This window comes from Prionailurus viverrinus, chromosome D3, assembly GCF_022837055.1.
Source record: "Prionailurus viverrinus isolate Anna chromosome D3, UM_Priviv_1.0, whole genome shotgun sequence".
NCBI lineage: Eukaryota > Metazoa > Chordata > Mammalia > Carnivora > Felidae > Prionailurus > Prionailurus viverrinus.
This window is the reverse complement of record NC_062572.1, coordinates 88063614-88076189: the sequence shown is the minus strand read 5'-3', so window position 1 is coordinate 88076189 and position 12576 is coordinate 88063614. Positions and strand designations below refer to the sequence as shown.

The 12576-nt window shown below is 40.5% G+C and overlaps 1 protein-coding gene across 4 annotated transcripts in view; it reads left to right on the top strand.

The window, feature by feature from the left end:
- RTTN (rotatin) overlaps nucleotides 1–12576 on the top strand; it is a 188611-nt gene that overhangs the window by 18701 nt on the left and 157334 nt on the right. For 3 of the 4 annotated variants that reach the window (XM_047828308.1, XM_047828307.1, XM_047828311.1), the window contains exons 1-4: nucleotides 7483–7604; nucleotides 7969–8156; nucleotides 9223–9400; nucleotides 11038–11127. In XM_047828308.1, the coding sequence (XP_047684264.1) occupies nucleotides 7574–7604; nucleotides 7969–8156; nucleotides 9223–9400; nucleotides 11038–11127 (487 nt within the window). In that variant the 5' untranslated portion in view covers nucleotides 7483–7573. Of the gene's footprint in view, nucleotides 1–7482; nucleotides 7605–7968; nucleotides 8157–9222; nucleotides 9401–11037; nucleotides 11128–12576 lie in introns of those variants that run through there. The other variant, XM_047828310.1, reaches the window with a different exon arrangement.

Sequence of the window (12576 nt, the reverse complement as noted above, 5' to 3'; positions counted from 1 at the left end):
GTGAGGCTTCCAATTTCTCCATTTCTTTGCCAACAGTGCCATTTCTCCTCTTTTTGATTTTAGCCATCCTAGAGAGTGTGATGGGGTATCTCATTTTGTTTTTGTTTTTGTTTTTGTTTTGATTTGCGTTTCCTTGACAACTAATGATGTTCACGATCTTTTCATGTCCTAAATTTTTGCTCGTGTTTTTGCTGTCACGTCTAAGAAACCATTACCTAAATCACACCATGAAGATGTATGCCTATGTTTTTTTTTGTTTTTTTTTTGTTTTTTTTGTTTTTCTGGATAATTTTATCGTTTCAGGGCTTGTATTTAGGACCTTGATCCACTTAGAGTTCATTTTGTAGACAGTATGAGGTATGGATCTAAATTCATTCTTTTTCATGTGGATATCCAGTTGTCCCATTTGTGGAAAAAAAAACTAGTCTTTCTTCATCGAATTATTTTGGCACATTGATGGATAGTCAATTGACCAAAATGTGAGTGATTATTTCTGGGCTGTCAATTGTACTGAGCTTTGTAGTAAGTTTTGAAGTTGGGAAGCAGAAGTCCTTCAATTTTGTTCTGGCTAGTCTGTTTCCCTTAATTCCCATATGAATATAAGCCAATAATGTCCATATTCTTTCCATGTGGGTAACCATATCACTTTCTACGAGAATGGTGGCTGCATATTTGACAGAAATTGCTTTAAACCTGTAGTTCAGTTTGGGGGAGTATTGCCATTTTAACAATATAAAATCTTCCAATCATTGACACAGGATGTCTTTCTATTTATTTAGGTCTTTTATTTTTTATTTATTTACTTTTTAAAAGTTTATTTATTTATTTTGAGAGAGAGTGCAGGAGCAAAGGAGAGGCGGGGGTGGGGGTGGGGTGGGGGGACAATCCCAAGCAGGCTCTGCACTGTCAGCACAGAGCCTGATGTGGGGCTTGAACTCACAAACTGTGAGATCATGACCTGAATCGAAATCAAGAGTTGGATGCTCAACCAACCCAGCCACCCAGGTGCCCCATCTATTTATTCAGGTCTTTTAAAATGCTTTTCAATGATACTTTGTAATTTTCCATGTGGATGTCTTATATTCGTTTTAAATTTATTCCTAAGCATTTTGTTCTGTTTATTGTTATTGTAATCATTTTTTTAACTTAGTTTTTGGATTATTTGTTGCTTGAATACACAAATAGAACTTTATTTTGTACACTGGTTTTGTATTCTGTAACCTTGTTAAGTCTTTCCTTTGCTCTAATAGTTTCTTTGTGGATTCCTTAGAATTTTCTACATGTAAGGTCATGTCACCTGCAAATAGAAATAGATTTACTCTTCCTTTCTAATCTGGATGTCTTTTATTTCTTTTTCTCGCCAATTACTCTGAATAAAAATTCCAGTATAATGTTGAACAGAAATGGTGATAGACATCCTTGTCTGCTTCTCCACGTCTATAATTAAGACCCCTATTTATTAACATGTGCAAAGAAAGCAGAGTTCAAATCCATGTGCTTTGCTATTTGAAGTGGAACATGAATATACCTTGCTTCAATTCTCCCACTTTAAAACGGCATAAAATATTTATTACCTTTCTGTTTTGGTATTGGGGAAGTGAATTAGAATTTGATGATCCCCTTAAAAATTAAATATTATGTAAATTCATAGGACAAAGTTATGGAGCATAATTAGGAAAATTCACAAGTAGGGGATGAAACTTTTAGCCATGCGTCTCTTTCCTTCTTAAAGATCAGAATTATTAATAAATAATTAATAAAGGATCTTTATTCTTAAGTAAGGCAGACTGGGCTCCAGGTGACTTTCTGGAAGACCCACAGAATGTTTGCCTGCCCTGGGCACCGTGAATAACTTCCCTACATCTATTGGTTAGAATCCTTTTGTTTACGAATCCTATTGCTTGCTTTTTTTTTTTTTTAATATGTTCTCGTGATAAATAAATTAATAACCCAATTAATGTAAAAGGAGCTTGTGAAAGTATTTCTCTTTTGGGCCAATAGTTTCTTCCCTCTGGAAAATGAGGAAAATTCCCTTTGTTCTGGAAATTGTGCCTGGCAATGGCTGCACAAGTAGCTGTAAGGCCCTGAGCACCTCTGTCTGTAAGGCCTCCTATAATGGGCGGCAAGCCTGCTTCTGAGGCCGGGTGCCGACGAAGGGAGCGACCCCGTGGTTACACTTGCAGCCATAGTGAGATGCCATGCAACGTTGCATTCGATCCCTAGAAAGACAATTATTTCAGTCCATTCAGGCTACTATAACAAAATACCATAGCTTGAATAGGGATGGCTTAGAAGCAACAGAAATTTACTTCTCACAGTTTTAGAGGCTGGAAAGCCCAAGATCAAAGTGCTAACAAGTCTGTTTGATGGGGACCCAGCTTTCTGGTTCAAAGACAAATCTTTTTTCTGCATCTTCACATGGCAGAGAGGGGAAGGACCTTTCTGGAATATCTTATAATTTTTTTAATTCTATTTATTTATTTTGAGAGAGAGAGAGAGAGAGAGTGAGTGTAAATGGGGGAGGGGCAGAGAGAGAGAGGAGGGGAAGAGAATCCCAAGCAGGCTCCATGCTGTCAGCACAGAGCTGATACATGGCTTGATCCCACAAACTGTGAGATCATGATCTGAGCCAAAATTAAGTGTTGGATGATCAACCGACTGAGCCGCCCAGGCGCCCCAATGGGTGCTATTTTTAACCCCAATTTCTACTTGTAGAAGCTGAGGTGTAGGGGTTATAGAGGCATCAGGTTTCTACCCCCTACCGAAGATTCTTTCTGCCCATTTTCTGTTAATCCCACCTATTTCCTTGGTGGAAATCTGCCCAACTCCTTTTTAACTCTGTTCCAATTATAATACCCTGCCCTGCAGCTCAGAGTGTGAATAAATAACCTACGAACGGGCAATCTCATAATGTCGATTCTGATGGGGTTCTCACCATGGATTTTACATCCGGATGTTGGCAGAAAAGCCTTCCCTTTCTTCTAGGGTCGCTCTATGGGAAGATGGAAGTCTGGACCATGTGCCCCTCTTTCTCTACATTTTGCCAGTTATACAAAAGAATGAGACAAACACACTCAGAGAAGCAAAGCTAAGATATTGAGAAAAAGAATATTAGTGTCTTTGGAGTCTCTAAGGCCAGATCCTTTTCTAGAGTGAGGTAATAAATAACTGATTTTTGCGTACATCTTTGAGTAAAAGTTTTGTCATTTGCAATCAGGAAAGTTAATTAGCTCACCCATAATTATGCAATTAAGAAGGTTGCAAAGCTGGTTTTAAACCTATGTCTGGGGGCACCTGGGTGGTTCAGTTGGTTAAGCGTCTGACTCTGTTTCAGCTCAGGTTATGATCTCACTATTCTTGAGTTCAAGCCCTGCGTCAGGCTCTGTGCTGACAGTGTGGAACCTACCTGGGATTCCCTGTCTCCCTCTCTCTCTCTCTGTTTCCCTACCTTGTGCATGTGCATTCTCTTTCTCTCTCTCTCTCTCTCTCTCTCTCAAAATAAAATAAATAAACATCAAACCTATGTTTGGTTCCAAGGTTTGTGCTCTACATAATACTTTGTTTTAATACCCTGTTTAGCTTATATGAATATGAGGCATATATTTTAATTTAAATGTTTATTTTTGAGAGAGAGCATGAGTAGGGGAGGGACAGAGGTGTGGGGGGGGGGGAAACAGAGGATCTGAAGTGGGCCCATGCTGACAGCAGCAAACCTGATGAGGGGCTTGAACTCATGCACCTTGAGATCATGACCTGAACTGAAGTCAGATGCTCAGCAGACTGAGGCACCCAAGCACCCCCAGATGTTTTAATGTAGTCAGGTAAGAGAAATAAAGGGTAGGAAATGCATATGATCGCAACTGACAGACCCACTGTACATAACCCAAGTATTAGAATTCATGTTCACATGGTGAGGAAAAACAAAAGTGCACAACTTTTCCAACAACAACAACAACAAAAAAGCATTTCTTTTTCTCCTAGCACAAATAACCACAAATAGTATCATGAGCTTTTTTTTTTTTTAATTTTTTCAACGTTTATTTATTTTTGGGACAGAGAGAGACAGAGCATGAACGGGGGAGGGGCAGAGAGAGAGGGAGACACAGAATCGGAAACAGGCTCCAGGCTCTGAGCCATCAGCCCAGAGCCCGATGCGGGGCTCGAACTCACAGACCGCGAGATCATGACCTGGCTGAAGTCGGACGCTTAACCGACTGCGCCACCCAGGTGCCCCAAGAGCTCTTAGGAGAGTAACTGAACATTTCCTGTGACCTAGTGTCGAAGCCAAATGATGGAAGCCAAATGATCGGGTAAAGCAGACTGAGGCCATGCCTGCTAGTGATGTATGGGTATGGGTAAAAGGTTGAAGAATGGCTGAGAGTTAAGTGGACCCATGCGCTTCTGGGTCCATGTTTTTTTTCCATTGTGTTGCATAGCTTGTGATGATAAGCAGATTCCAACATACAAGGTCTCTACTCTTCATCGCTTTCCTGATCCATATATACATTGCCAGCTGGATGACTACCATTTATCATCCGGTAAAATGCCACACGTTTTTATTATAAGTTAGGATTTAAATAAATGTAACAAACACGGTTGTTAGCACAAGTAGAGAATTACAAATAGCCATACATACAGTTCTCCATACATCCACACAGGCATATATGGTTCATTTTTTCAAGCACTCAGGCATTGTGTAGAAAATTTACATCGATGTTCAAAATTATAAAAGCCCAAGTTGCTGATTGAGATAGAGTAATAGTAAAAATTAATAACTAAAGTGTATGCAGGAGAGACTTGATTAAAACCTCCTTCTAAATAGATCTTGGGTGAGATTGAAAGTATGAAAATAGCAGTTTCAGAATGGTCAGGAATAACCATAGTTAGAACATTATAAATCTAAATTCATGATATATGATTAAAACTTTTCTTAGATGTAGATTCATGAAATTATCTGCAGCTAAATAAGAATGAAAACAAAGTAATAAAACCTTTGGTTCAAGAAGTTAGAAAAGGAGCCAGAAAACAAACCTAAGAAAGGAATAAGAAAGCAAGTGATGATAAATAAAAGTACAGTAAATACCTTAGAATCTGGGTATTCTCTTTAACAGAATTAATACATCGAAGATGGATTCTTTGAGGAAAAATTGGCAAACCAGTACTTAGTCTAATAGAAAAATGACACATAATTTCTTTGAATGTAATAAGCAGGACTTAATGACTTTTGTCTAATTATAAAAACAATATACACTCAACAATAACAATACAAATTAGAAAATAAAAGCAACATAAACAAAACCACTTTTGATGGATGGTAACTAGGCATACTGTGGTTGATCATCTTGCAGTGTATACAAATATCAAATCATGTTGTACACCTGAAACTGATATAATGTTATGTGTTCATTATATCCCATTTAAAAAGAGACCATTTTATAGTTTGATCCCCCCTTTTAACTTGAAACATGCTTGTTTTACATTATAGTTTACCCCTGAACAACACAGGCCTTTGGGGCAGTGACTCCCGTTCAGTCAAAAATCCACATATAATTTTTGATTCCCCAAAACTTAACTACTGATTGTCTAGTGTAGACATGAAGCCTTTCCCATAATAGTTGATTAGCACATATTTTGTAGGTTATACTTAGTATACACTGTATTCTTACAACATAGCAAGCCACAGAAAAGAAAATGTTAAGAAAATCACGAGGAAGAGAAAATACATCTAGAGTACCGTATTGTATTTATTGAAAAAAATCTGTGCGTAAGTGGACCCGTGCAATTCCAACCCATGTTGATCAAGAGTCAACTGTAATTTATTTTTCTCCCACAGTATTATCACTGACCCTTCCCCACTGACATCCTCAGTTTCTCATCATCTAAGACTTTTCATCTTAGAAATATCTTTCTAAAGTTATTTCCATTATTCTTCTGTACTGTCATATGTATTTTGACTTTGATACTTCAAATCCACAAATCCAAGCTTTCATGCTTGGATAACTACAGAAACTTCTCAGCTGGTATAATTGTTTCCACTTTTTGGTCCCTTTGGCACAGTACCCATCAAAAGCTCTTACCCTAGGGTTGAAGAATGTAGCCACTGTCACCATTTCGGCCAGGGAGGCTCAGGTATGGGCTAGTGGGGCATCGGTTAAATATCCACACCTCTTTTTCCTCCCACTCTCCAATTTCCTACCGCCGTCTCCCATTCCCCACAGCCACCTGGAAGCTAGAGGGACAAATGGAGAACTAGCATGCTAGTCACCTCCCCGTCCACCTCCCAGAGGTAATTTGGCCACCTAGAATTTCTCTCTTTCCCTGACCTTGACGGACTCATTCTGAATCCTTGCCTTTGCTTGAACTGTTTTCTCTGGCAGGAATTCCCTTACCCCATTTCTTTGCCTGGCAGACAAATTCCTACTTATTCTTCCAGATCCGGGTCTAACATCACCACTCTCTAACCTACCTATACACCTTGCAGGGGCAGCAAGGTCCTAAGAATGTCACAAGGAAAATTTAGGTCAGGCTCTCAATCTGCCACTTAAATAGTTGATGTGACTGTGGATGAAGACCTCATATGAATTTAAGTTCATTTTTTTTTGCAAAATAGGAATGGGTATATGTACCTTGACATCCCTCTCCTAGGGAAAATTGAAAATATTGGTGAGAGAAATGTTCTCTAAAATGCAAATCTCTTTACAAATTTAATCTTGTTGCTGCTCTTACCATTGCTTAGAATTTTTTTTTTCTTTTTTCTTTTCCTATTTGTTCAGACCAATCACAGTGCCATGCCAGCTGTGGTGACATTCAAATATTAATTCACACCCTTACCCCGCTCCTCCCCATTTTTTTTTTTTTTCTTTCTACAGTCCTCTTTTTTTCCTCTTCTGTTCAGTTATGTCCTCCCTGTCCCTCCTCAGGTGTTTATACAGAACTTAGGTGTCCAAGGACACTGCTTGCCTTTGCAGGTACATTTTACAGTTAAAGAGGATACGTGAATTTAGTTACCAACGGCGGGGTGGGGGGTGGGGGTGGGGCGTTGGTGGACGTGCGGGAATCCAAACTCTGTACTGTAAATTGTAAGGCTCCGGGAGCCAAGAATTCAGGTTGGCAGAGCCAGGGCGAGTTTGCAGGGCCTGGTTGGGCTTTGTCAGACCCGTGCCTCCCGCGCCGGAGCCCGCGCTGGGACGCCGGAACCCTCGGCGGGTGGGTGCAGCGGCGGGTCCGGAATTCCGGGAGCGGAGCACAAAGGGGCGAAGACCACAACTCCCGACGTGCACGGCGGCCAAGGCGGGTTCTACTCCCTGCTTGTCTCCTCATTCTTTCCGGTTCTTACGATAGAGACTGCTGTCTAGGAGCCGCGTAGTAGTAATTACAGAGAGACTTTAAGCTTCTGTGGAGGCGCGGGGCCCAGCAGCAGCTCCCTGGATGCTTCCTATTTGTGCCGTGGTTGTCTCCGGCCTTGCGGAACCCGCAGCCCGACCGGCCGGGTTTCCATGGGGACACTGATTGTACACGGACGTTGTGGCGCGGCAGTTTAATTCTCCGGCGGCGGCTGATTGAGCGGGACGAGATGGTCTTGACGGGGCTCATCAGGAAACTCGGTAACAGTCTGAGTTGCCTCTCGCCCGCGTCGCCGTCCTGTCGTGGCCACTTGCTAAGGCTGGTTGTGTGACGTTTTGGAGGCCGGGCCACCCTGAGACGGCTCCCTTTCGTCCTGGCCTCGCCAGGGCAGCCCCCGGGGATCCATCTCGGACTGAATAAACCCAGCGATTCGCGTCCCGAGGGCACCCGAGGCCCGCCTGTTAAAAACAAAACAAAAACAAAAACAAAAAAACTGGTTTATTTCCTTCTTGACCCTGCCCCCGCCCCCAGCATCAACTAAGTTTTAGGGTGAATTCCGGGGGCGGGGGGGGGGGGGGGCGTCTGTTCGGAGTTGGGAAATAGCTTTGTGCTGTCCTTTGACAGGTCATCAGCTGGCCGAGATCAGGGAACGCGCTCTCAAGAATATCCTCTGCAAGATTGAGCACAACTTACTCTGCTGTGAAGATCTAGTTCAGGAGAGGTTGCTTTTTCAACGTTTGCTGGAATGGTTCAATTTCCCGTCTGTTCCAATGAAAGAAGAAGTTCTCAGCCTGTTGAGCAGATTGGTTAAGGTAGGATCATTTTGAAATAAAATCAGAGGAGTGAGTGTTGCTTAATTTGTAGCATTTATTTTTTATTTTTTATTTTTGGAACAACCAGAGATGGTCGTCCGGGTGTAGCACGCTCAGCTTCCTTTTATGTGTAATGTTGAGTCTCCCATTGTATCTGTTGTGCTCCGGAATAATAGAACTTCTGGGTTCTGGTGTGTTCTGAATTTTGGAATCATCTTTGGAAGTTGCCATTTGTCATTCTGGTTTTCCTTGTGTTCTGTCATTTACATGTTAAAGATTAGATGTGTCTGAAAGAGAATATGTTTAAAGTTAATGTTACCACGGTTAATGAATACCTCAAGTATCTGAAATTGAGTTTTCCATATCTGATTTTCAGATTTTATGTTCCTCAGCCTGTCTTTTTTTGAAAACTATTTTTTATTAATTTTTTTTTTAGTGTTTACTTATTTTTGAGACAAAGGGACAGCGCAGGTTGGGGAGGGGCAGACAGAGAGGGAGACACAGAATGCGAAGCAGGCTCCAGGCTGTGAGCTGTCAGCACAGAGCCCGACTGGGGCTCAAACTCACAGACCATGAGATCATGACTTGAGCCGAAGGCCGAAGTCGGACACTTAAGTGACTGAACCACCCAGGCGCCCTTCAGCCTGTCTTGAGAGCAGTTGTCAGGGTCAGATGTCAAAGGGCAAGTCTAACCTTTTGAAACTGTAAGTCAGTGTGCAGTCATAGGACATTATTACTTTGGCATCTTTTGACGGTTGGAGGTAGGAGAGGATGGGGTAGGAGTCAGTTGAGAGAGGTAATCCATTTAATAAATAAAAGTAGGAGTTGGCAGTGTGCATTTCTAGTGTCAGTGTCTGGGCTTTTCTTTCGTAAGTGTCATCGCATGGTTTACATATGTCTCTATAAATCTGTGTCCTACTCATGGAAGTTCTTTACTTTTGGGTATATCAATGCAAGGTTTATTTTTTGCAAAAGGAACATCTAGCATACTAAAAATAATTTCCTGGTTTAGTTGCTGTCAGATAAAGTGTAGAAGTTTTGACATATGTGATTCTTCTTATTTCAGTATCCCCCAGCAGTCAAGCATTTGGTTGACCTTGGTGCAGTTGAATTCTTATCTAAACTTCGTTCTAATGTGGAGCCGAATCTACAGGGTGAAATTGATGGCATTCTGGACGGACTTTTTATTCTTCCTTCAGATGATCCTGCCCTATACTCTGCATCTTACCAAACCAAACAAACTGGTAACTCTTTGGAATCAATCTGGATGCATTCTGTTAAAATAGAAACATATTGGTTCTTGTGGTTAATTCTAAGGAAAGGGATCTTAGGTTAAAAAAAAACAACCCTTCCCTCCTCAACTTATTTTTATTGCATTAATTTACATGAGTTTGACCTTTTCCCCTCCTCTGCTGTTATTCAGAGGAGAATGCATTTGTATTTATTGCTTATTTTGGTCAAGGGGCCTAAAACTTGCCAGTGATTTTTTTTTTTTTTTTTTGTGGGACTGACATTATTTCTTCAACAATAACAACGTTTTCGCTGAGCCCTCATTACCACGTGCCAGACATTGTTCTGAATGTTTTATACTTGCATTCTTGGACTGTGTTCCTCACATAGGGGTAGGATGGTATCTGTCCTAGCTCATGGTTTTGTTACGGGGTCTCCAGTTAAAATGAGCTATACATAGTACACTGTTAAAATCAGAGTCAGACAGACATGAATGTAAGTCCCACTTCTTCCAGTAGTTTTGTGACCTTGGCTATAGTACTTAATCCCGCTAGGTTTTAGTTTTCTCATCCAAAAATTGGGACAGTAAGAAAGAATACTGTATCGAATTGTCATGAGGATTAAATGAGACAGTGCTGTAAAGTGCTCGGCATAGGGCCTGGCATGTACTAAGCACAGAATTGTTGGTTGCCCTTGTGATTTAATTCCCAGTAGAGTGCCTTGTACCTGGAAAGCAGTTAAATTGATTTGAAGGAAAAAAAAAATGCTCCTGAGATTAATGTGATTGAGTAGTAAAAGTATTTAAAAATGTGTTTTTGCTTGCTTAATCTGTTAGATCATATTTTTCTCTGTATCTGTGCTGTGTCGCTACTGCTGAGATCATCGGTGCTGCTCTTAACGAGAAAATAATAGGAGCCTCCGTTTACTGGGTTCTTGTGTGGTTGCGATTTTTAACAGTGAAAATTTCTGCCTAAGCCAAAACCAATAAAGTAGAATCTTAAACCATGTATTTTCAACCTAGTTCCCCGCAGGGGAGATCAGATGGATGGTCTAGGGCTAATTTTTTGTTATCTGTATTAAGATTAGGAAGTACTGGCATGAAAACTTCAAGCACAATTACAAAATTAGTTTTAGTCTTTTCCTTATTCCATTCTCATTACAACTGTATTGCTGCATGTGCAATCACATGTGACAGAGGATTGATCGTCAAAGATGTTGAATGAGTGCTTGACTCCTTTATTTTTGACGACTTTTTCTTTAAAGATATTAATGAAAGTTGAAGTGGTCAGGAACTACATAATTGGAGGAAGAGAGAGGAGGGGGATGGACTAAGAAGCAGAGATGAGCCCTTGAATAAATACTTTGTAACAGATTCTTTATGTACATTGTGCATGTTTTCATCTAAGGAGTAGTAGTATTTGCTGAACCACAAAAGAGGGGAACACCCTCCCCTCAATTCAAAACTGACTCAACATTTACATTTTTTTCCTCTGTAGGAAGACTATTCAGAGGAAAAAAAAAAACCTGTTATTTTTCCAGTTTTTAAAATGATTAAAAAACTTAAGAGAAAACACTAATATTTGAAAAGAGTAAGTTTCGCTTTTAGCAAATAAGGAATCAATAATACAGTAATATATATTTTTTTTATCAGAATTGCCACAACAACCTGAAATCTTAATAGGATATTTTCCTCAAGACAGAAGTAATTTCCAGCAGACGGAAGTGTCTCCACGACCAATGGGTGTGTATATGTAGAGGGATAGATCCTGTTGACCTGGTAAATCAGAAATTAATGTACTTTTCCTAATGTTGTGGTCAAGCTTGAATGTTTCAGTTTCCTCAAATTAGGATGTAGTGTCTAAGTGGTGAAATTTTACATTATTCTAACTACATTTGAACAGCTGTATTTAGGTGGGTGGTGATGGTGGCAGAAATACTCAGTGCTTACTGAACACAAATTCTTTTGGGAACTGTGCCGCACGCTGTGTATGCATCCTGTTTATTCTCCAGCTCACCAAGTGGTACTGTTCATCCAGTTACTCAAGCCAAAGACTCAGGATCATTTTGGTTTCTTCATTTGTCTTTATCCCAGCGAACAGCTGATAGAAGAAGAGCTCTGATCTAGAGTCTCTCTCTCCCTGGAATCTCATCCAGGTCTTTAGATGTCTGGCTGGGTCTCTGCTCACGTGTCGCCTTCTCAGAGAGGCCTTCCTGAGGACCCAAGTGATCACTTTCTACCTATGTTTAGTTTTCTAACAAAGATCGTCTGAAATCACATACTAATTTACCTCTTCTTTGTCTTCCTTGTTATAAGCTTAATGATAGCTTTGAACATTGCTTATCCCCAGTGTGCAAAACTATGCCAAAAGCATAGTAGGAGCTCAGTATCTATTCTTTGAGTGAACGAATGAATCTTCAGCAGGTCCCGGGGAAATTGATATTGTTAATATCCCCATTTTAATGATGAAGGCACTGAGGCTTGGAAAGGATAAAACCTTTGTTCCAGTTGATGCACTTAGGGAATAGTTAAGTGAGCACGTACCTGACATTTTATTGCCTGCATAGTTGAAAAGAAAACGTTGTGTCCAAGGGTGTATCTGTTCACGTCAAGTATTTCATTTAACTCAGTTTGGAAGCCGTCTGTTATTAAAAGCCTTTCATAGAAACTCTGGTTGAATAACAGCATAAGAAGGAACTGAAAACTTGTTTAGCTGTTAAAATACTCTACCTTTTCTTTCTGTGAAAGTTTTGTTAGGCTTGTGAGGGAGCTTTGGTTTTGAGATGATAGTTTCTTTGTGTTTGTGATTTAGAGGCTTCACTGAGTGACGGGGAGAGACATCTGAAGGGAGAGAGTGTGTCCAGGGCTGAGAAGGTGGGACCTCGAGTGCAGCTGCTAAAAACGTTAGGGACCATTGAGATGGTAAAATGCTATGTGAGTTGCAGTTTGTGGGTTAATGATAGGGGCTTATTTTGGATCCATTTTTTTTGTGTGCAGTAGAGGTCTGTCCTTCCCTCCACCCCCCTCTTACTTTTCTGTGAAAAAGTAAACCCTGCTTGTGTGTTGGCACTTTTGAAAGAAGCAACTGTGCTATATTTGGGAATTTAATAGTACTGTTATCTGAATTCAGTGATTCCGTGCTCTTTTCAGAGCATTTGGCGGAAAGACTGTTTGCCACTTGGAAGGGTTTCT